This window comes from Podarcis melisellensis (assembly GCF_964234715.1).
Source record: "Podarcis melisellensis genome assembly, chromosome: 13".
In the NCBI taxonomy this organism is placed as follows: domain Eukaryota; kingdom Metazoa; phylum Chordata; class Lepidosauria; order Squamata; family Lacertidae; genus Podarcis; species Podarcis melisellensis.
Window position 1 is genome coordinate 11,611,213 of NC_138545.1, and position 24,939 is coordinate 11,636,151.

The 24,939-nt window shown below is 42.5% G+C and overlaps 3 protein-coding genes across 3 annotated transcripts in view; all 3 read right to left on the reverse strand.

Moving 5' to 3' along the window:
- Positions 1–10,417: 10,417 nt before the first annotated feature.
- Positions 10,418–11,556, reverse strand: LOC309354959 (vomeronasal type-2 receptor 26-like). The gene has a single exon (XM_081885277.1). The coding sequence runs from the start codon at positions 11,365–11,367 to the stop codon at positions 10,468–10,470; it is 900 nt and encodes a 299-aa protein (XP_081741403.1). The 5' UTR covers positions 11,368–11,556; the 3' UTR covers positions 10,418–10,467.
- LOC309354699 (vomeronasal type-2 receptor 26-like) lies at positions 11,479–18,313 on the reverse strand (the record flags this gene model as incomplete). Its single annotated transcript, XM_081884964.1, has 5 exons — positions 17,806–18,313; positions 14,909–15,796; positions 13,751–13,978; positions 12,391–12,517; positions 11,479–11,492 (listed from the first exon to the last, which is right to left on the reverse strand). Exons 1-5 carry the CDS (start codon positions 18,094–18,096, stop codon positions 11,479–11,481), a joined length of 1,548 nt encoding a protein of 515 aa, XP_081741090.1. The 5' UTR covers positions 18,097–18,313.
- Positions 18,314–23,260: 4,947 nt separating this feature from the next.
- Positions 23,261–24,939, reverse strand: part of LOC309354932 (vomeronasal type-2 receptor 26-like) — a 40,372-nt gene continuing 38,693 nt past the window's right edge. The window contains exons 5-6 of the mRNA XM_081885238.1: positions 24,763–24,889; positions 23,261–24,172 (exon numbers count right to left, since the gene is read on the reverse strand). Of these exons, the coding sequence (XP_081741364.1) occupies positions 23,262–24,172; positions 24,763–24,889 (1,038 nt within the window). The 3' untranslated portion in view covers position 23,261. The remainder of the gene's footprint in view (positions 24,173–24,762; positions 24,890–24,939) is intronic.

A 24,939-nucleotide genomic window follows, 5' to 3' on the forward strand; every position in this document is an offset into this window, starting at 1 on the left:
CTTGAACCTAAACTCTGCTCCTGTTTTGAGATGAGGACACGTTGGGGACACGTTGAGACACGCAGTAGTTTGGCTGCTTTCAGACGTGCGTGTTCCCGTGGAACATGCGTGAATGTGGGTTTCTTGCACTGATCACGCTGTATTGTTTTTAATATTCGGTTGGAAGCCGCTCAGAGTGGCTGGGGGAACCCAGCCAGATGGGCGTGGTATAAATAAATTATTGTTATTATTATTGTTATTATTATTACTGTGTTGTTTTTAAAAGAATCCTGTCATTTGATTCCTGAGAGGGACTACACGATTATTATTACTTTTACTACTTATTTACAAACCCTGTTGGATCAGATCACAGATCCAGTTGACCTAGAATCTGCCCCCAACCTCTTCCACCGTGGGGAGCCAGATCGTCTTGTGAAATCCCACAAGCACGGCATCAAAGAAACGAACTTCTGCGCGCCTATAACTTGGGTTGCTAGGCAGCAGGTATTCAAAGAGATACAATTCCTCTGTACATGGAAGTTCCATTGCACTATCAGAGCTAGCAAGAGCCGCTTTAGCAGGAAGGTCCTCGTAGCTCGCCGTGATCGTATAGTGGTTAGTACTCTGCGTTGTGGCCGCAGCAACCTCGGTTCGAATCCGAGTCACGGCAAATTGAGGGCTGGCTTTTTTTTTGAGCCAGTTCTGTATAAGTGTTAACATGGCACCCTAATAAGTTTATTTATTTAGCAATCAGTATATATCGTTCAACTGAAAGCAGAAAACATCCTATGAAATTAAAAAAAAAACAAGATAGGGAATATTATTCAAAAATAGTAAGAAAAACCAGACATTCAATAAAATTTCCAAACTGTAGATAAAACCAACAGATTTTAATAGCAGATATACATCATGAGGTTTCTTTTATTTCGTGATAGCACTTTTTTGTTGCATTTTTGGCTGCCCCCCCAAGGCATTTTAATCAATATTTTTGATAATTTTAATACACTCATACAAAGCCACTGTACATAGTACAATTATTTTCATTTTCCCTTCCTTCTAGCCATGGAGCTTACATCTTTTTTTTTTTAGCCTGACCTACATCACAGGGTTGTTGTGAGAATAAAATAGGGGGAGGGAGAACCAGGTTGAGTTTGTTGGTGGCAGGGTGTGATAAAAACACAATAACTAGTATATTATTATTAGTGTGTGTGAATCAGTTTAGCTGGTCAGAAATTATTTACTTGCTACATTTGAAAGCACTTTTTTATAAACGCCAACTTTGCTTGTGTACCTGTTTGAACACTGGCTGGCAGATGTTGATCTTTATATGTAAACTAACATGGATGTATGGATGTTTCTCATGTTGTTAGTGGGAGCCGATCTAAGCTCTTCTTTCATTACAGAAGGCACAATTTTTGTGACGTGAACAATTCTTTTATTTATTTTCCCAATAACAGTTATCCTTCAGCTTAAAGAGCAGTATCACTTTTCAGACAGGTAAAAATGGTAAATGCAATGGGAAGCAAGATCTGTTGCCATCCTTTGTGGCTATCCATTATGCCATGGGTAGGCAAACTAAGGCCCAGGGGCTGGATCCGGCCCAATCGCCTTCTAAATTCAGCCCACGGACTGTCCAGGAATCAGCGTGTTTTTACATGAGTAAAATGTACCCTTTTATTTAAAATGCACCTCTGGGTTATTTGTGGGGCCTGCCTGGCGTTTTGACATGAATAGAATGTGTGCTTTTATTTCAAATGCATCTCTGGATTATTTGTGGGGCATAGGAATTGGTTCATATTTATTCCAAAATATAGTCAGGCCCCCCACAAGGTCTGAGGGACAGTGGACCGGCCCCCTGATGAAAAAGTTTGCTGACTCCTGCTTTATGTGCTCAGGGGTATTAAGGTTTCATTTGCATCTTTAGACTACAATCCCCATCAGTTCCTTGGGCCTTTGCCATCCTAGGTGAGTCACAAGGAAAGAGTTAAATGAGTGTGAAGTGATTGGCCAGTGGGAACCCAAGGGGAGGAGTTAGAGTTAGAGTTGGAGTCCTTGGAAAGTCAGTTGGGAGTTGGGAGTCAGGGGCGCCGACTTATAAAAAATATTGGGGGGGGGGGCGGGGGCCCATACCGACTTATAAAAAAATATTGGGGGGGCGGGGGCCCATACCGACTTATAAAAAATATTGGGGGGTGGGGGCCCATACCGACTTAAAAAAAATATTGGGGGGTGGGGGCCCATACCGACTTATAAAAAAATATTGGGGGGGCGGGGGCCCATACCGACTTAGAAAAAACATTGGGGGGTGGGGGCCCATACCGACTTAAAAAAAATATTGGGGGGTGGGGGCCCATACCGACTTATAAAAAATATTGGGGGGGCCCAAGACCTCCAAACCGCTGCTGCTGGGGGAACGAAAGGGGCGAGCCCCGGGCTGCCCCGACCTTAAGTGAACCTGTGAGGGCCCGCCCTTTGTGGCAGCCGATTGGCTGCCGCCGTGGGCGGTGAATATTAATGAGCTAGGGGGAATCCCCACTTCTTGCGGGGCTGACGCCAGCCCCGCGAGATTGTTGATGGGTCGAGAGCCCGCAACCCCACCCCCTCTCTAGATCGGGAGTGGCTTTGTTTTAACTCATTACTGAATGTATTTTAAAAGGTAACTATCGTCAAACAAGGAAAATAAAAAATACCAACATAATTTTGTGATTTTACAAAGCATAATATAACTAATAATTTTCTTAAATTATTGGGGGGGCGGAGCCCCCCAAACGAATTTTTGAGGGGGCTCGGGCCCCCTCAGGCCCCATGGAGTCGGCACCTATGTTGGGAGTTGGAGAAGGAAGAGGGAGGATAAGTCTGTGGGTTGGTCGAGATGTGTTGTGAGAGAGTGAGAGAAACTGATAGGAGGAGTCAGATACACAGTTGGGATAATCAGTTAGCAGTTATTAGGAAAAGTATAAGCCTGTATAGAAACTAAGAAACTGACAAGAAAAATTAACTGAAACCGTAAACTTGTTCATGCTTATAAAATAAACTTGATTATTTGTTAATGTTAACAACTGTCTGGACTCCGTGTGGTGGCACAGGGATCAATAGACCGTCAAACGTCCTGGGACCCTGTGTGATCGCCACAGTCCCAGCCACTAGACTGGCCAGGGATGATGGGAGTTGTAGCCCCAAAGATCCAGAAGTCAGCATTTGGGGCAGCCTTTCTCAACCTGGGGTCCCCAGATGTTCTTGACCTACAACTCCCACCATCCCTGACCAGCCGTGCTAGCTAGGAATGATGGGAGTTGTAGTCCAACAATATCTATTGACCCATGGCTGAGAGAGGCTGGTTTTTTTAGGGGGGAGGTTGAATTAAAGCATTGTTACAAATAAGCTCCCCCATCTTGTGGGACAAGCAGTTCCAGGGGCAATTCTAAAGGATTTATCTTCCATAGGATGAGAGAGCTCTGGAGTCTCTCTGAGATATTTGATTTACAGTGGTACCTCAGGTTAAGTACTTAATTCATTTCGGAGGTCCATTCTTAACCTGAAACTGTTCTTAACCTGAAGCACCACTTTAGCTAATGGGGCCTCCTACTGCTGCCGCACCGCCGGAGCATGATTTCTGTTCTCAACCTGAAGCAAAGTTCTTAACCTGAAGCACTATTTCTGGGTTAGCGGAGTCTGTAACCTGAAGCGTATGTAACCTGAAGCATATGTAACCTGAGGTACCACTGTATTTGCAAATTTATGGGCAGATGGATTTTAAGCAGAGGGAGATACGCTCCTCTAAGCAGACGGCATAGTCTGCGTTGCATTAGCAGGAAGCAGCTTGTACTTCCCTCTGCAAGGCTGGGATGCCGTTTCCAGCAGACGCCCGCCTTCCTCTTTGAATCTGTTGTAAACAAAACTTGCCCTTTTCCCTTATGGGGTATCCAAGAGCCCATATAGAGTCCTTACATACCGTATTTTTCGCTCTATAAGACGCACCAGACCACAAGATGCACCTAGTTTTTGGAGGAGGTAAACAAGAAAAAATATATTCTGAATCTCAGAAGCCAGAACAGCAAGAGGGATCACTGCGCAGTGAAAGCAGCGATCCCTCTTGCTGTTCTGGCTTCTGGGATAGCCACACAGCCTGCATTCGTCCCATAAGACGCACACACATTTCCCCTTACTTTTTAGAAGGGAAAAAGTGAGACTTATAGAGCAAAAAATACGGTAGGTTCCCTATTGGTAGGAGAAAATAACAGAGGCCAACCAGAGAAAACTGAGAAGCAAAGTAAGTCTGATCTTTATTGATCTGTTGCAACAGGGTGCTCCCCTCACCTGCAGGAGAGGAGGAGGAACCCAGAAAAAATGGTGTGTAAGGCCTTATAAAGACATTTTAAATTGCCACCCTGTAGATCAAGACCACCCCCAGAAACATCATACCTACATCACAGAAAATGCAGTCTTAAAACAGAAATTTGAATGTTGTTTATCTCCTGTCTGGCAGGTTACTTGATTGGATTGCCTGGGTAGCCTGGCCAGTCTTTTGTAATGATAAAGACTTAGTTCCCGGGCCAGGTCACAGGCTCACACTCTATTCATATCTTAAAAGTGCCCTTAAGATAGGATTTGTGAGGAAAGAGACAGTGGGGAGGTTTCCCACTTTGACCTTGCAAAGAAAACATTTGCTCAGTTTAGGAATCAAAATGATTCCAGGTCGGTCTTCCTGTGCTGCTCTATGTACGTGCTTGGTTGGTACGCTTATGAACATTACCATATATCTAAGACCTCAAAATTCCTATCACAAATCCAAACTGCAAACTCGCCATTTCTGGGCCAACCCCCCAAACCACACATCTAGCAGTTCAGAGCAAGCAGTGGCGGGCTCCTCGAGTCTGCAGAGTGGTCCTACACTGCCACCTTGTGGCCATAATAGAAAGCAGCAACGGTAAAGATAAAAGGGAATGGGTAGAGACGTGGTTCAGAGGGTTCGCTCCTTTGGATAAACTTTATTTTCATATTTGGAACTACAGCCGATTATAGTAAAGGATTTCCATTTTTAATGCACATGTGATCTTTATGTAGGGTTGTCATGTTTCAGAAGATGAAGATCTGGACGCAAAAGCTGTTGAGGTTTCTTTTAGCAAAGTTGTTGAGCTCCCCCCCCCCAAAAAAGCACACAATTTTTTTTTGAAATTTGCCAAAAACCCCCCACTTCTGACCTTGGTTGCCATATTGCCGGGTTCTTGCGGACATTTTCACCGTTTTCCCAGTGGGGAATTGTGCAACGCAGCTATGATAGCCTCCCATTAGATCCAGAATTTCCCGCACTTGGGTCTGTAGCTGTTTCTGGATTACAATTCCCATCATCCCTGACCACTGGTCCTGCCAGGTAGGGGTGATGGGAGTTGTAGTTGAAAAACAGCTGGAGACCCAAGTGTTATAAGAAAAAAGCTGCTCTTTCTTTCCCTTATGGGGTACCCAAGAGCCCATATAGAGTCCTCTTTTTAGTTTCTTTATTGGTAGGAGAAAATAACAGAGGCCAGCCAGGGAATATTGAGAAGCAAGGCAGCTAGTACGCCTGATCTTTATTAAAGCTGTTGCAACAGGGTGCTCCCCCCCACAAACAGGCGGGGGGGGGGAGGAGACCTCCAGTGCAGGCGTGCAAGCCCTTATATACACTTTTAAAGTTGCCCATGTTCAAACTCCAGACGAACTTCAGAAACATCATACATACATCACAGAAGGGGTGTAGCCCAGGATCCACCCCCATACTCCATCCATCCATCCATCCATCCATCCATCCATCCATCCATCCATCCATCAATCAATCAATCACAGAAGGGGTGGTCTAAAACAGAATCCTGAGTGTGTTGTTTATTTCCTGTCTGGCAAGTTACCTGACTGCATTATCTGGATTTTGGCCACTCTTTTGTTATTATAATTCCTGAATCTAGGTCACAGGTCACAGGCTCACACCCTGTTCATATCTGGAATGTGCCCTTAAGACAGGATTTGTGAGGAAAGAGACAATGGGGAGGTTTCCCACTCTGACCTTGCAGAGAAATATTTGAGGTCAATTTGTTCAGGACCTTTTCTGTGGGGTTTCAGACATGTGGTTTATATATACAGTTATGAAAATTTATTTTTTTAATATATGACCTTAAAATTCTTATAACAAAAGCAATGTGGGGAAATGCACCTGAAAGTGTAGCAGAATGCAGGCTTTTGACCTAACGTGCTCTAACCTCCCTGCAAACTAACCACACATTACATAGCCACTATCATCCAATCAAATCGGGTTGAATGCTCAATAAACTGCTTGTCTGAAAGTACCTCCATAATACAGTACAGTGGTACCTCGGGTTAAGTACTTAATTCGTTCCAGAGGTCCGTTCTTAATCTGAAACTGTTCTTAACCTGAGGTACCACTTTAGCTAATGGGGCCTCCCGCTGCCACTGCGCCGGCAGAGCAAGATTTCTGTTCTCATCCTGAAGCAAAGTTCTTAACCCGAGGTACTATTTCTGGGTTAGCGGAGTCTGTAATCTGAAGTGTCTGTAACCTGAAGTGTATGTAACCCGAGGTACCACTGTAGTATCATGACAGGGCATGTGCAAACATTGTGACCGCTGACACAGCTGGGTTAGATCAGTGGCCCAGATCCCTGTAGGAAACCCACAAGCAAGACCCAGGGACAACAGCACTCTCCCCTCCCTCTGGAGGTTCCCGGAAAAGGTATTCAGAAGCACTTCTGCCTCTTGAATGGTGCCCTCTGTCTAGATCAGGTATGGGGAATCTCTGGTTCGCCAGGTGTTGCGGAACTAGAACTCCCATCAGTTCTGGCCATCGGCCATGCTGGCTGGGGCTGATGGGAGCTGCAATTAAACATCTGGAGGGTCAAAGGATTCCCACAGCTGCTCTAGATGTTTTGCACTACATATTCCACCACCCCTGAGAATCTTGCCATGCTGGCTGAGGTTCGTGGGAGTTGTAGTACGAAAATCCGGACGGCACCATTTTTGGTACGCCTGTTTTAGGCATCTTGCTGTCATGACTGCTCTGCAATATTTGCAGAGTATAAACAGAGGAGGTGTGATAGGAATTTTGAGGTCTTAGATATATGGTAATGTTCATAACCGCACATACACAGATCAGCACAGGAAGACCGACCTGAAGCCATTTTGATTCCTAAACTGAGCAAATGTTTTCTCTGCATGGTCAAAGTGGAAAAGCCTCCCCATTGTCTTTTCCTTCACAAATCCTCTCTTAAGGGTATGTCTGTTTGAATAGGGTGTGAGCCTGTGACCTGGCCCAGGAACTAAGTATTTATCATTACAAAAGATTGGCCAGGCTCCCCAGGCAATCCAATCAAGTAACCTGCCAGACAGGAGATAAACAAGGACAGGAGAAAAACAACATTCAAATTTCTGTTTAGACCGCCTTTACTGTGATGTATGTATGATGTTTCTGGGGGTGGTCTTGATCTACAGGGTGGCAATTTCAAAAGTCTTTATAAGGCCTTGCACGCCATTTGTCTGGGTCCCTCCTCTCTCCTGCCGGTGAGGGGAGCACCCTGTTGCAACAGATCAATAAAGATCAAGCTTACTAGCTGCTTTGCTTCTCAATATTCTCTGGTTGGCCTCTGTTATTCTCTCCTACCAATAGGGAACCTATGTAAGGACTCTATATGGGCTCTTGGATACCCCATAAGGGAAAAGGGCAATTTTTGTTTACAACAGAGGGAAATACACTCCGTTAAGCAGACAGCACAGGTCTGCCTTGTTTATTAAGGGAGTGGCTTGTGCATCCATCTGCAAGGCCGCAACGCCATTTCAAGCGAATCCCAGGCTCCCTTCAACCTCAAACTGCAAACTCCCCGATTCTCATATGGCCTCTCAGCTCATATGTCTCATCTCGCAGCTCTCGGAGCAGCGGTGGATCTTCCTCAAAGAGCGGTCCTGTACTGCCACCTGGTGGCAATAATAGAAAACAATGATTCAAATCAGCGCTTCTTGCCCTCCCTGCTCGCCCGTTTAAGAAGCCTTCGTAGGGGTTTGCTGAGTTTCTGTACTTTCTGGACAAATTGTGGCGGCAAGTCAACAGGTTTCCCACCCAAATCACCCCACAAAAGCTCTTCAGTTAACTTGCACCCCTGCTCCAGATCAGTTTCTCTTGGATTCATACACATCCACTTAATTTTCCCAAACACCTGCCTCTAAATAAATTAGGTAAAGGTAAAGGGACTCCTGACCATTAGGTCCAGTCATGGCCGACTCTGGGGTTGCGGCGCTCATCTCGCTTTATTGGCCAAGGGAGCCGGCAAACAGCTTGCAGGTCATGTGGCCAGCATGACTAAGCCGCTTCTGGCGAACCAGAGCAGCAGACGGAAACACCGTTTACCTTCCTGCCGGAGCAGTACCTATTTATCTACTTGCACTTTGACATGCTTTCAAACTGCCAGGTTGGCAGGAGATAAATAAATTAATTTCCCCTTTAATCATGAATCTACCCAGACCCTGAGATCACCTTCTGAGGCCTTCCTTTGTGTGCCTCCGTGAGAAGTTTGGAGGGTGGCAACAGGAGAACGGGGGCTTCTCTGCAGTGGCTCCCTGTCTGTGGAATGCTCTCCCCAGGGAAGTTTGCCTGGCGCCTTCATTACACACCTTTAGGCGCCTGGCAAAAACGTTCCTTTTTAACCAGGCCTTTGGTTGATCCAATTTACATCCTATGCCCTTTTAAAATGTGGTGTGTTTTTTTTTTTTGAGGGAAGGCTATTGTGTTGTTGTTTTTATTTTTATTAGGTATTTTGTGGTTTTATATCTTGATTTTATTCTGTGAACCGCCCTGAGACCCCCGTGTATAGGGTGGTATATAAATTCAATAAATAATAACAATAATAAGAATGAATCCCCATATTTATTTCCCCAGACCACCTGTAGGCAACATACTATTAAATTAATTCACTTCCCCCAATTCAATATATTCCCTACTTACTAAGATCACCCCTTTGTTTAATTTTATCCGAATTTTACCATCTGCCAAGAAACACCTGGGCCACTCGGAAAAACCCTACGGATTGGGTGGGAAACTCATGGCCATGCTGGGTGTGGCTGAAAGGAGGTTCCTCATCCCTGGCCTATAGGCTTACTCTGAGCAATACCCCCAGTTGCGGTCTGCGCCTCCTACCATCCTGGTTAGAGATCATTACTTCTGTACATGGAGCACAATCATAGCAGCAAGACTTCTCCCCCTCCTTCTTCGCCTTGCTGTAACCTGGATGGCGGTTATCATTGCACACTGAAAGGGGCTGCACCAAGGCACAATGAAAGAATAGGAATGGTTCATCATCTGGCATTGTTGATTTCCATAGACTTATGAAAAATAGAGACACACGTACAGTAGCACCCAGCTTCTGAATTGACTTAGAGATGTTCAGTGCTTTGCTGTCCAGTCTCAGCTATGCTAAAATAATGGGTCTCTCTCTTGTTTTCTAGGGGCGCGGGTGGCACTGTGGGTTATACCACAGAGCTTAGGCCTTGCCGATCAGAAGGTCAGCGGTTCGAATCCCCACGACGGGGTGAGCTCCCGTTGCTCGGTCCCTGCTCCTGCCCACCTAGCAGTTCGAAAGCACGTCAAAGTGCAAGTAGATAAATAGGCTCTGGCGGGAAGGTAAACAGTGTTTCCGTGCACTGCTCTGGTTCGCCAGAAGTGGCTTAGTCCTGCTGGCCACATGACCCGGAAGCTGTACACCGGCTCCCTCGGCCTATAGAGCGAGATGAGCACCGCAACCCCAGAGTCGGTCACGACTGGACCTAATGGTCAGGGGTCCCTTTACCTTTACCTTTACTCTTGTTTTCTATTGGCAGTTGGTACTTCTACTCCAGAAGACACCCCCCCAAAAAAATAATGGCATCAAAAGCAACTCGGAAGTCTCACATCCAGAAAATGGATGTGTGACTCTACTCTTTTTTTATTATTCTTAAAAAAAACCAAAAAACAAATCTGTATGTTGGTCTTCTTGCAGTTGTTTCAGTATTGATAAGTGGAGCTTAACATTTGTTCATTTTGTGCCTTGCTTGGAAACTGATGCATTGGACAATGGACACAAGCTTAGAAAGTTGTTGGTCTTTTTGTAAAGGCAGTAACACAAATATTTATTATGAAGATAATTTTTAGGACCTGCACTCCAAATTTAAATCAGATTCAACAGTTAGCCCTAAGAGAAAATGAAAATAACTCCAGAAATGTATGGAGATATACTTAGTCTGGATAGGTTTACTACATAAGTCAATGTTTAGCAATAAAACACAGAATATATCAGAACACCTTTCAGCACTCAGAGTTGAACTTTTGAACCACTAAAACACTAACTATTTCATAACCACAAAACAAGAGAAATTCCAGAAATAGTATAATTCTATTGCACAGTTACAATAAATTTACACCTCTTTTATAGTTCTATGCAGATACCAAGAATGTAATAAAACCACAACAGACTCTTCTATCATTTATGTCTTTCTTCGTATTAGATTTTCTCTGCTGTTCAGCTCAGGCCGCAACACAATAATGTAGCATTTGGGGAAAAAGATGCAGCCCAGCAAGCCAGCACTGGAAGCCAAGATGGAAAAGACTTCAACAGCCACCATATATTTTCCTCTTGTGCTCAGGTAGGTTGGGACAAAGGATACCCAAACACTGCAGAAGACCACCATGCTGAAGGTGATGAATTTGGCTTCATTGAAACTGTCAGGCAACTTCCTGGCTAGGAAGGCCACAATGAAGCTGACAATGGCCAGGAAGCCCATGTAGCCCAAGACGCAATAGAACATCAGGACCAAGCCTTCGTTACACTGGAGTACTATTTCTTCTGTCATTGTGTGCAGGTCTAAATCAGGGAATGGAGGAGAGGTTGCCAGCCACAGAGTGCAGATCCCTACTTGAATTTTGGAGCAGAAGAGGACAACGGAATAAGCCAGTCTTTTATCCACCCATTTCCTGATCCTGGATCCTGGTTTGGTAGCCATGAATGCCAAAACCACCGATATGGTTTTGGCCAAGATGCTGGAGAGGGCCACAGAGAAGACAATGCCAAAACTGGTTTGTCGGAGAAGACAGGTCAACTTATTAGGTTTTCCAATAAACAACAAAGAAGAGAGGAAACACAAGAGGAGGGAGACAAGGAGAACATAGGTGAGACTTCTGTTGTTGGCTTTGACTATGGGAGTGTCCCGGTGCTTAATGAAGATGCCAAAGACTACAGCTGTGATCAGAGACAGCAATAGCGCAGAGAATGTTGAAATGATGGCCAAAGTTTCATCAAAGGCTAAGAAGTTTGGAATCTTAGGAATGCATTGATTCTTGCCATTGTTTGGATAGTGAGCTTCTTGGCATACGAGACAAGTTTCCATTTCTAGAAGGGAGGAAAGCAATGCATCACAATTGGAACCAGTTACAGCTATTCTTAAAGACAACTTTTGTGAAGAGTCCACCTAGCCTAATATTTTTCTCCCGGGAGCCTTTCAAAACTTCATGCCTAAAACATTTTAAACAGTTAAGTTGTCTTATCAAATTTGGACTTTTGTATGTGAAGGACATATGTTCTTGTTAATTCTTGTTTGCCTCGTTCTCCCCCCCCCTTTATCCTCATGAATCATTATAGCCAAGTACGTTTCCGAGCACAATTCAAAGTGTTGGTTTTGACCTTTAAAGCCCTAAACGGCCTCGGCCCAGTATACCTGAAGGAGCATCTCCACTCCCATCGTTTTGCCTGGACACTGAGGTCCAGCACCAAGGGCCTTCTAGCGGTTCCCTCATTGCGAGAAGCAAAGCTACAGGGAACCAGGCAGAGGGCCTTCTTGGTAGTGGTGCCCGCCCTGTGGAACGCTCTCCCATCAGATGTCAAAGCGATAAACAACTACCTGACATTCAGAAGACATCTTAAGGCAGCCCTGTTCAGGGAAGTTTTTAATGTGTGACATTTTAGTGTATTTTTGGTCTCTGTGGAAGCCACCCAGAGTGGCTGGGGAAGCCCAGCCAGATGGGCGGGGTACAAATAATAAATTATTATTATTATTATTATTATTATTATTATTATTATTATTTGAGAGCCAACCATGCTAATTTTGACAAGACTTTTCAGCTTCTCTCAATAAGCCTTGTTCTTAAAGGAGAATCACAATTTCTATTTCATCTCAAGTTAGTAGAAGTTGATGGCAGAATGTAGTAACTTCGTTTCTTAAAAAAACATATTCTTCAAACTGGTTGAAACTTAAAATTGTATACATATTATTTATAACCAATGGGAAAAAAATACATAATACCATCATTAAATCCTTGCCCTGCTTTAATGAGAACAAAATTGCAAAAGAGCTTCTCAAAGATTACTGCAATGTATTGTACTGTTTGATATATCTTAACATGGCATGCCCTACCCTTCTCATTTGAGACCATCCCATCTGGACATGGAACGCAATCATAGCAGCAAAATTTAACTCCTTCCTTCTTTTTCTTTCCATAACCAGGATGGCAGATGTCATTACATTCTGAAAGCGGTGGCACCTATTCAAATATATTTGAAGAGTTTAATATTCAGAGAACATCTAGGAGCATTCATCTTACATCAGATAATCTACTAGTAAAGTGGAACACTAATCGTACAAAATATATTCTTCCTAATTGCACAGGTAGCACATTCAGGGTGACAATTACCTGCTGTATTGAACATCTTTCAAACTGTAGAAGATTAGAATGTTAATAATTAGAATAACCAAGTAGGTTAGAATTCAATCTAATGCCACGAAGCAGAAATTTCAATCTGTTTTAGTATTTTGACTTTGGTATGTTTTAAAGTAGTTACGTTTCCCCCCTAGATTTTCCTATTTGGTCTCCTTGTAAAGCACTTGGAGGTATTTTTAACAATCAAGGAGTGCATACAGTTTATGAAACAAACAAACAAACAAACAAACAAACAAACAAACAAACAAGCCAGCCAGCCAGCCAGCCAGCCAGCCAGCCAGCCAGCCTCAGGGATTTCACAGAAGAGAATTATGGACAACACCCTCTGACATTAATTAAGTTCTTGTTAGAGATGTCTTTTTCCAGCATGGTGCACTTTTAATATTGTTGTCATTTGTATATTTACTGGTAGAACTTTCAGTACTTCTTAAAGGACAATATCTTCTGCCAGGTGGCTTACAAACATGTCTTCATATGAATGTTGGTATTGGAGAGACCTTCTTGGGAGAAAAGCAATGACAAACCTAGACAGCATCTTAAAAAGCAGAGACATCACCTTACCAACAAAGGTCCGTATAGTAAAAGCTATGGTTTTCCCAGTGGTAATGTATGGAAGTGAAAGCTGGACCATAAAGAAGGCTGATCGCCGAAGAATTGATGCTTTTGAATTATGGTGCTGGAGGAGACTCTGGAGAGTCCCATGGACTGCAAGAAGATCAAACCTCTCCATTCTTAAGGAAATCAGCCCTGAGTGCTCACTGGAAGGACAGATTGTGAAGCTGAGGCTCCAATACTTTGGCCACCTCATGAGAAGAGAAGACTCATTGGAAAAGACCCTGATGTTGGGAAAGATGGAGGGCACAAGGAGAAGGGGACGGCAGAGGACAAGATGGTTGGACCGTGTTCTCAAAGCTACAAACATGAGTCTGACCAAACTGTGGGAGGCAGTGGAAGACAGGAGTGCCTGGCGTGCTCTGGTCCATGGGGTCACGAAGAGTCGGACACGACTAAACAACAACAACAACAATTGGAGAGACTGTGCAGTTATTTCCTCACCTGAGTCAAGCCTCTTTGCCATTTGATTATGCCCTCATCAATGGTGAGTTGTTTCCCAGGAGGTGCCTGAGGATCCAGCACTCCCACTTTGACCCTGATGTAGGATTGATTTGGGAAAGTGACCAAGTTGGTAATATCAAATTCAGCTACTAATTCTCCATGTTCGTTAAATGTAATTTCATCTCCAGCACTGTTGTTGAATGAAATCCTCTGCAGGAATGAATGGAGCTAGGTGGAGAGATATTAAAAATGTATATAAAGTGCTGTGATATTCTTATTAAGATTGCTCCATAGCTTTTCTGGATGTATTTAAGCTCTTTTCCTTTAGGAGGGAACACGCGTCCACTAGAACCAAACATTCTGCACCATTTACAACAGTTTGGCAAGTAGGAGGTGCTAATATGAGCTAACTGTACAGGCATGAGAACCCCCCCTTTTTTTTTACTATTTTAAGTGTTGCCTCTCTCACCATGGAAGAGACTGATTGTGCTCTTTAACAGCTAATTTATCAAAGTTTATTTTGTTAAGTACTCGCATCTAAAAGTACTGCCAGCTCACATAAAATATCAAAGCAGTGCACAGTATAAGATACCATCAATACTATACAAAAACCCACAAAATGACTGGTTCATCTAAAACTGAATGTGTCCCCCCCCACTTTACTGTCTATATTTTATCTTCTTCAATTGCTTTTTTACTTTTTATATAAACTGTGTGTGTGTATATATACACACACACACACACACACACACACACACACACACACACACACACACACAGTGGTACCTCGGGTTAAGTACTTAATTCATTCCATAGGTCTGTACTTAACCTGAAACTGTTCTTAACCTGAAGCACCACTTTAGCTAATGGGGCTTCCTGCTGCCGCTGCGCCGCTGGAGCACGATATCTGTTCTTATCCTGAAGCAAAGTTCTTAACTTGAAGCACTATTTCTGGGTTAGCAGAGTCTGTAACCTGAAGCGTATGTAACCCAAGGTACCACTGTATATGAATAAAATGGTAAGAAAAGAAAATTATAAGAAAAAGAAAAGCAAACAACTGAATAGGCCAGTTGGCATAACAGGATGCTTTACAAAATTAACCATTGCCCTGCTAAATTCCAGAACGTGGCCAGGTTTTCTAGAGGAAAAGAACACTACCTGCCAAGGTTTCACATTTTGAGGAGACAGCATATCCGCAACCACCCTTCTTCTGTGGTTGGATCCAGCTGACTGCATATCATGCAGAGCATGTGCCAAAGCATAGACGGCATTATAGATACTGTAGCTGTGGCCAGTCATGCTCATCTCAAAATATGGAGAAGGGATGCTCTCCAGCATCTCCTCTCCAGTACACACTCTATCAGTGTTCATTGTCTCTGTGGAGTTTGAAACTGAACAAGTGAATGCCTGTTGCCAGAAACTATTTATGAAACCATCTCCTTCTGCCCAACCAGGATTTACATCTTGAATAAATTTTTGGAAGTCTGGAAGCTCCTTTGAGTGAATTGTGAAAGAGATAGCACCGTGGAATATTTGTATATCAGTCCCAAGAGTTTTCTGAATGCTGTGTAATGCAAAATCAATTTGGGCTGTTGTAATCCATACTTTTACTTCAGCGGACTTCTTATAGTGAGGAAACAGCAACTGAAACATCTTCAATGCCTTTAGAGTACTTGCCAACCATAAAATCGTCCCAGTTTTTCCATATATAACAATTGCCTTGGCTTTGCTTGTCAAAAAAGCTGACGATAAAATTTTTGTATCTTTCATCAAATCAAATACGTTACCAGTGAAACGCAGATTGTTTACAACTCTTTCCGTGAATGCTGAACAGATCCCATTCTCGAAAAGCATTGGCTCTATGATCTGCAAGAAATGTTCTCCACCTTCATTATTCATAGTGACGAGCCCAACCCATTTCCATCTGAAATGCAGAAGTAGTTGAATAATTCCCTGGTACTGAATGGCTTCATTGGGGACCATGCGGTAAAAGGATGGGAACTTAATTAGATTATTTGCTTGTGATTCAAATGAACCGTATGAAATCTGAAAAAAAGGCAAACGTAAGAATGGGAACAAGAGTGTGGATCACATTGCCATTTAACTGAATATTTTTTCACAGCGCAATTGTATATACTCCACAATTTTTTTTGAGAGCAATTCCCCCTCTACTTGCACACAAAACACAAACAGACACACACACATAGTCTTGCTCAACTGTTTCTGAATATATTGATTCCTAGTAGTTTTTATTTATTATTTTTGTTTATATTACTGTTTCCCCATAAGGAGCCCACATAACGCACAATGAAATGTCAGTAAAATATAAAAAAACCATAGCATTTACAGCAAATATTAAAACATCTAAAACCATCAAAACCAGAGGTCAGCAACCTTTTTCAGCAGGGGGCTGGTCCACCATCCCTCAGACCATGTGGTGGGCTGGACTATATATTTTTTTTAAAAATAATTAACGAATTCCTGTGCCCCACAAATAACCCAGAGATGCATTTTAAATAAAAGCACACATTCTACTCATGTAAAAACACGCTGGTTCCCGGACCGTCTGCGGGCTGGATTGAGAAGGCGATTGGGCCACATCCGGCCCCCAGACCTTAGGTTGCCTACCCATGGTCAAAACCCATTCAAGCAACGCAGCACAACAGTACAATAGCAGTAATGCTGGATTATTATTATTAATAATAATTTATACCCCACCCATCTGGCTGGGTTTCCCCAGCCACACTCTGGGCAGCTTCCAACAAAAGATTAAAAATACATTAAAACATCAGTCATTAAAAACTTCCCTAAACAGGGCTGCCTTCAGTGCCAGATCTGTCTCCCCAGTGCCAGAACTACAACAAACAAAATTTTGATTGACTCCTGAACGTGAAGAATGTGGGGAAACTTCCTAGTTTCCCAGGGAGGGATTTTCACAATTGGGACACCAACACTGGAAAACCCCTGGTCCTTGTTATCATCTATTGGCTATGACTGTTGGAAGGACATTAAGAATGACTTCCCCTACTGATCTCAAACCATGGATCAGTGGGTATTGAGGAAAGTACTGCTTGGTTAATGGGTCCTGAACTGCTTGGGGCTTTATAAGTTAGCATCAACATCACGAGTTGAGCCCACCAGTTCAGTATCCAGTGCCGTGCTTTCAGAGTTAATAATAATAATAATACATTTTTATTTATATCCCACCCTCTCTGGCCAAGACCAGGCTCAGGGCGGCTAACAATGAATATAAATAAAGTAACAACACTTAAAAAAACCACAAAAAACCCCCAACCCCCCCAACAACAGTTGATTAAAATATAGGTTAGAATACAGTTTAAAATGCAGCTTAAAATGCAGCCTCGTTTTAGTGGTAGCCTATAGATCAAAGACATAAGGGGAGAAAACATCAAATATTCACTGGGGCCAACTATCTATGCTGGTCCTACATGGGTCAGCAAAAAGAGCTGAGGGAAAATTTATATACAAATCCCATATAAGGGGTTCCATTAAAAAAATTAAAAAATGAGAGGGTGGGGGTTAGACTGAGTCCAGCCCAAAGGCCAGGCGGAACAGCTCTGTCTTGCAGGCCCTGTGGAAAGATGTCAAATCCTGCAAGGCCCTGATCTCCTGCGTTAGGGCGTTCCACCAGGCCAGGGCCAGAGCTGAAAAGGCCCTGGCCCTGGTTGAGGCCAATCTAACCTCCTTGGGGCACAGGACTTCCAAAGTGTTGTTATTTATGGACCTTAAGGTCCTCCGCGGGGCATACCAGGAGAGGCGGTCCCATAGGTATGATCCCACCTAGAAGTCCCATTTAGCAATCTGTCACCTTCAGAATAACATTTCAACACATATTCTTGAGATCCTCACCCTTTTCATACACATTGTTGGGGACCCATATTATATTCCCCAAACGTTTCCCATATATTTCAGCTCCTTTTGCTTTTCCCCAGTGCATCGTTCCATATTTATGAATCAACAAATTTCTGCTGGAAAGAAAGAAGAAGAATGGATTACAGTGCCAAGTCTCTCTGTCTCTGATGCTCAGGTCCTACCTGTGGAATCTTGTACACACCCAATATGTCTGCCATGCATGAAGTGGTATCAGAACTCAGTCCCCCGATGACTCCTATTACATTTTTCTGGATGCCACATTTGTAGTTGGGGACAAAGTAATTTGTATTAAAGAGCAGGTCCAGAGTGGCCCTGTAGGTCATCCTTGAATCAGTATAGCTGTCATAGATGTGGAACCCAAGAGTGACATTGGGCAGGATCCTGGGATTCTTATTGATCTCATCAACAGCAAACACCAAGACCAAGATGTGCTGGTAGAACTTTGTCAGCATTCTGCAAATAAAACAACTTGCTATTTGATGGGAAGATAAGACCAAGTTTCATAAAAAACATTGTTGTCTCCATTTATACACCGCCCACAACTGAGTCACACATGCATCTGCATTGTAATTGAGGTTATTCAAAGCATATTTCAGGCTGATTGCTAAAAGGCAGACTTGTAGTAAAATAGCTGTGATTCCTCGTTTTTTTTTTAATTGGAATTTTATTTACAACATAACATAATCCCCCACCCCCCAATACACAAATCAACCCTCATTAAACGTGAACATAACATACAATGAGCATAACATACAACAATACAAACAACCAAATACAATACTTCCTTTATCCTGTATCTGGCCTCCTTATTTGCTTCTTATAAACTGTTTCCTTTATAAATAATTATTAAGATTTTTCTAATTATAACTTAAATATCCACAAAGTCTCCTGCAGAGATTAATCAAAACAAGTCTAGGTATGTATTTTAGGGCACTGTTTTGTGAAGTATTCTCTGCTTTCCTCCATGCTTTTTGAAACTCTTGTCTGGTGTAATCTCTAATTGCCTCTGTTAATCTAGCCAGTTCAATATACTCTAACAGCCTGTCTTGCCATTCTATTTTTGTTGGCACAGTTTCTTCCCCCCCCAGTTTTTAACAATTAGGATCCTTGCCACTTCTGTGGCATAAAGGAATATTTTCTGATCTTCTCTTGCTATACCTGTGTCCGTTATCCCTAGTAGAAAAGCTTCTGTATTTTTCATAAAGTTATACTTAAACATTTTTTAAGCTCATCATATACTTTGTTCCAGAAGCTTTTGATTTTTTCACAGGTCCACCAAGCATGCATAAGTGTCCCCTCTGTTTTACCACACTTCCAGCATAGATTTGTTTTTGTCTTATACATTTTAGCTATTTTGGTAGGTGTTAAGCACCATCTATAAAACATCTTGATTACGTTTCCCCTCAATAGAGTGCCATCTAGCCTACCCCCAGAAATGCAGGAATCACATCTATATGAGGGGAAATAGCTGTGATGCCTGCATTTCAGGGGGTAGACTAGATTTGCCCTCTGAGACCCTCCCAAAGCTGCAATTCTATGATTCTAACTCCGGTGGTCTAAAGGGGAGGGTGGGTGAGCAGAGGGGAATTCTCTGGTTTGTCCAGGAAACCCAATTCCCTGCACAATACAGAACCCAGGAAAGCTGCAAAAAGTCCTATCCTCTAACTACCGTATTTTTTGCTCTATGAGACTCACTTTCCCCCTCCTAAAAAGTAAGGGGAAATGTGTGTGCGTCTTATGGAGCGAATGCAGGCTGCGCAGCTATCCCAGAAGCCAGAACAGCAAGAGGGATTGCTGCTTTCACTGCGCAGCGATCCCTCTCGCTGTTCTGGCTTCTGAGATTCAGAATTATTTTTTTCTTGTTTTCCTTCTCCAAAAACTAGGTGCGTCTTGTGGTCTGGTGCGTCTTCTAGAGCGAAAAATATGGTACTTTTTTCAAAGCAACTGAAGCACCTTACAGTCAGATAGAAAAATATAAAGATAAATGAAATTTAAATGGACCATTTACTTACAAGGGGTTGTCAATCATGACCCGAGAAGGGTGTTCATTGAATAAAACCTTGGGAAACACATAATGGATGTGAGATGACATCTCACCAAGGAGGAGATCGCCTGACTCATACCACTCATGATGAATATGTGCAGGATTGCTTTGGGTGCACTTCAAACTATGCTCTTTGCACCCCAGGTTGGGGAGCAGGAACAACAGCAGCAGCACCACCAACATCCTGATTTCAGAGTTTATTCTATGCGTGGGCTTTCCTTCCTCTCTGTCTCTTTCCAACATGGTTGCTATTTTCAGCCTGATTTGAACAAGATGGCTTGGTGGCAACAGAATCTGCCAATGGATTTCTCAAGTAGACATATATCAACTTTATCCTTGATTTCAACATTGTCAGAAAAGCATGCCTTGAATATCAGATAAGTAATACTGATCTGAAGCTTTAGCTATGCTAGGATTATTATTGATTAAATTTCTATAGTTCCTCTCTTCTAAAGAACACAGGGCAGTTTACAACATAAACACACAAAATGCATAACTTAATAATAATAAATACCGCTACTCCCACTACAATGAAAGAAGGAACCTGAACAGCTTAACAGAGCCTGATCACTCTTTTGTTCTTTATGCTGTCTGGCCATGGATTACTGAAGTGTTTATAATCATTTTAGCCTTGCTTGTTGATTTTTCCCTGTCTCCCTACCATCTTCCAGGGCTTTGGCCACGTGAACTAATTACTGTAATCTTAATAATTACAGGGGAAAGAATCACTCCTGAAGTGCTTTGGGATGATGTAATGTGTCATCATTTGGCGCTCTGCCAAAGAAAACTTACTTGTTAGAGCAGAGATTATGGAGGGGAGCGCCAAGGACATCTAGTCTAACCCTCTGCTGATAGAGGGCCTCCACAGCTACAAAACCTGTAATACGCGAGCATCAGAATATTGTTGTGAGTGGTGTGAGATTCCAGGGGGTTCCAGGCACTTGCCCAGGGTTCGTGTTTCCTTTTCGGAATGAAGCATGGTTGAGATTGTGGTGTCTTTATGATATATGGTTTATTAGCACATATATACAACCTGACCCTGCAATGGAGCATCATCACCTCAAAAGGGACATGTTTTGCCCATAGCCACAACCTTGGATTAGATAGAAATGAAACTTTATTTTTTTTTGAAATAATTTTTACTTTATTTTACAAATTCATTCACATTCAAAATCACAGATATTAAAAATTACACAAGATTAGTGGCACCTCAGGTTACATACGCTTCAGGTTACAGACTCCGCTAACCCAGAAATAGTACCTCGGGATAAGAACTTTGCTTCAGGATGAGAACAGAAATCGTGCTCCGGCGGCGTGCCAGCAGCGGGAGGCCCCATTAGCTAAAGTGGTGCTTTAGGTCAAGAACAGTTTCAGGTTAAGAATGGACCTCCGGAACGAATTAAGTACTTAACCCGAGGTACCACTGTATATGGTTCATTAGCACATATATACAACCTGACCTTACAATGGAAGGCTTCATAGCATCAACACCCAAAAAAGGGTTTAGCCCATAGCTACAGCCTTGGATTAGATACAAATGAAACATTGCCCGCCCACCGTCTCCAGCTTTTCGCTTTCCCCCTCCATTTTACATCACTGCCCTCCAAACTCTCTACTCTAAACTCTGGCTTTATCTGTTGAGGGATGGAGCCCTACCCATTTCCCTTCTCACACTGAGCCGCTTAATCCTTCTTAATGATTCATCACCCAGGTGATCATCTCATCAGTAAGGGAGCCTGGTTTATATTTGAACACTTGCTGGACCCTGGGGTTCAGGAAGCTAGCCTGGCTTGATTAACTTTTAACACTTGCTGGATCCAGGGATTAGAGGGACCCAGTTTAGCACTCCAAACTCATAACAATATGAACAGAACCCCAGCTTACACTAGATTTTCAATATTTTTAATGGGAAAAAATGACATCTTAGGTTAGAACAATGAAACACGAAACAATGCGATAGAGTATCATGAAAAAAGAACACTTTTCTCTATGTGTCTAGTTTTCTACAGCTGGGCTACATCCTTTAACCAGTGTAACAGCCATAGTTTCATTCCTTCACACAGCTCCTATTCATTAACACCTCTGTTATGAGGGTTCATGGTTAACCTACATTTTGTGTTTGTAACTGGAGAAGAAGCTGGCCTAACCTGCAGTGTATTCTGGGTAATCACCTCCTCTGCTCATGTCTTTCTGACCCTCCCTAGCAATTGCTGTGTGACAGGGGCCTTAATAATTAAATGACTGAAAATGCTGAGTCGCAATGATGATGATAATGAAATACATGAGCAATGGAAACATCCCTGAATGCAGATTTTACAGCTTGAGAGCTGTGTCTCCAGAGAGAGGCTAACTCAGTCAAATATAGACACGTAAATTTGGGATGAGTAAAACTATAGCATGCCATGGGGCAAGCCTACCTATGCATCAACACCCATCCTCGTTGCATCACATACATGCCCACTTCTGGTACCCAAAATCCTATAGAGAAGTTCAGATTTTAGCTCTGTTGGTCACTATTCCTATTTCTGGGTCCTGGGTCCAGCATATCCTTTTTCTTTCTTTCCTTTTCCTTTTTATTATTATTAAATATTTATTAGTTAACAAAAGTATGTGCAAAGTCTCTTTTTTCAAGTTACATTTTCTACAGGTCAGTTTCATTTGTTGAGACTTTAGTGTTACATTAGGAAGGAAAAAAAGAGGTGGAGGTGGAGGGGGACCATGGTGGGTGGGGTTGGGGTCTGGTGGCAATCTTTCTCTTTTGCTTAATGTATGTGTGGGGTTTTGTGTTAAAACACCCACCCACCCCACTCACTCATGAAAACAAAGCTCACCACAGCCAATCACAAACAAGCAACCACAACCTAGGCCAAGCCCAACCTCTCTCACCACCAAAGGAACAGAAGCGAATAGCAAAGAGATCTACACAAACGACACTGACACTAAAGTCCAGCACATCCTTATGCCCACACAGCTGCAGAAGTTGCTCTAGTCAGTGGTTGGATAGGTAAACTCTGCATTGATCACTATCTTCTTGGGAGCAGAGCTGGCCCAAGACATTTTGGTGTCTGAGGTAAGCCACAAAACGGCACCCCCATCCTCTCCAGGGATACCAACAACATAAGTGAAACTACAAACATGTCTGTTGATTACATATTTCTCTCTATCGGCTGCTCTCTATTGTTGAATTCAGGCCTTTCCAAAATAATGTAACTTTTTAAATTTAGCTTTTTAAATTTATATATCACTTAGTCAAAAAATATACTGTAATACATATATTATCTCTACATCTCATTCATATTAGCTGTCTAATCAGAATAGCTATAGAGTACTGTTGATGTTTCTCTTTCTCTTTTGGAGTTTCAGTTTCTTAAGCTGAACTTTGTATCCACTTTAGCTGAACATTTGCCTCAGTTGATCAGAAAGGGCTCTTAAAAGAACAGGTAACCGTTTTGCAGTTTAGAAACAAAGCACAAAATTGCTGAAATAGTTTCATTTGGTCACCTTGTCCTCATTCATTCACATTTTTTGACGTTTCACTGTAGAATACCAACTTGAAAATTACAGATTCTAATATTATTTATTATTTATCTTTCTTTGTATTAGATGTTCTCTGGTGTTCAACTCAGGCCTCACAAGAATAATGTAGCATTTGGGGAAAAAGATGCAAGCCAGTAATCCAGCACTGGAAGCCAAGATGGAGAAGATCTCCACAGCCACCATGTATTTCCCCCTGGTGCTCAGGTAGGTTGGAATGAAGGAGATCCAAACACTGCAAAAGACCAGCATGCTGAAGGTGATGAACTTTGCTTCATTGAAGCTGTCAGGTAACTTCCTGGCTAGGAAGGCCACAGTGAAGCTGAAAATGGCCAGAAAGCCCATGTAGCCCAAAACACAATAGAACATGAGGACTGACCCTTCATTACATAAGAATATAATTTCTTCACTCATTGATTGCATGTCCAAATCTGGGAAAGGGGGAAAAGTTGTCAGCCAAAGACCACAAAGCCCTACTTGAATTTTAGAGCAGGAGAGGACGATGGAATAAGCCAGTTTTTTGCCTACCCACTTCCTGATTGTGGATCCTGGCTTGGTAGCCATGAATGCCAAAACCACTGATATGGTTTTGGCCAAGATACTGGAGAGAGCCACAGAGAAGACAATGCCAAAACCTGTTTGTCGGAGTGGGCAGGTTGCCTCCTTAGGTGTTCCAATGAACATCAAGGAGCAGAGGAAACACAAGAGGAGGGACACAAGGAGAATGTAAGTGAGGCTTCTGTTATTGGCTTTGACGATGGCAGTGTCCTGGTGTTTAATGAAGATGCCAAACACTAGAGCTGTGATCAGAGACAACAGTAGTGCCGAGAAAGTTGAAATGATGGCCAAAGTTTCATCAAAGCCAAGAAAGTTTGGTATTTTAGGAATGCAATTATCCTGGTCTTTGTTTGGATACTTATTTGCTGGGCAACTGATACATGTTTCCATGTCTGAAAAGACAAATGATTAGGAGAATTTGAAACTATGAAGAAAATTCTTAAGAATTTTTGTCATCAGGAGTTCACCTAGCTAACCTTCTTTACCAGGGTAGCTTTCAAAGCTTCTAGCCCAAAGACATTTGCCTGAGATATATCAGAAATAAATCTCAGGCATGAAATCTGGAATTTCTACATAGAGGACATCCCTATGTGTTAGTGGTCCTCCTCTTCTTTCTTAGAATCAGAAGGTGCTCTGTAGTGAAAATAGAGCAACATTACAGCTGAAATCTTGTGAGCCAAGAGAGGTCCACTGAATGAGAGATTCACTCTATCTCCAAACTGCCTTCTTCTTAGAGAAGTGACCACCACTCCTATTCCATCATAATCTAGTTGAATTTCTATGTAAAATGCATTACATCCCTTTATAAAAACGATGTCTTCAGGATGTTTTAAATATTACATTGCAAACAATGGGAACAATACACACTTCATCACTGTAGCCCTTTCACCTCCAGAATTTTAACGCCAACAAAATTTTAAGGGTCTAAGAACTTGCTAAATAAATTGTGCAGTTTGGTCTATCTTAAGATGACATTTCTCACCCTTTTCACTTGAGTACATCCCGCTGGGACACGGATCACAATCATAGCAACAAAATTTACTTGTCTCCTTTTTTTTCTTCCCGTAACCAGGACGGCAGTTGTCATTACATACTGACAGGGGTGGCACCTATCCAAATATATAGGAATAATTTATTTTTTAAGAAAATGTATGGGGGA

Coding starts and splice junctions, on each gene's coding strand:
- LOC309354959 (XM_081885277.1), bottom strand. CDS start 11,367: ATGGAAACTTGTCTCGTATGCCAAGAAGCTCACTATCCAAACAATGGC.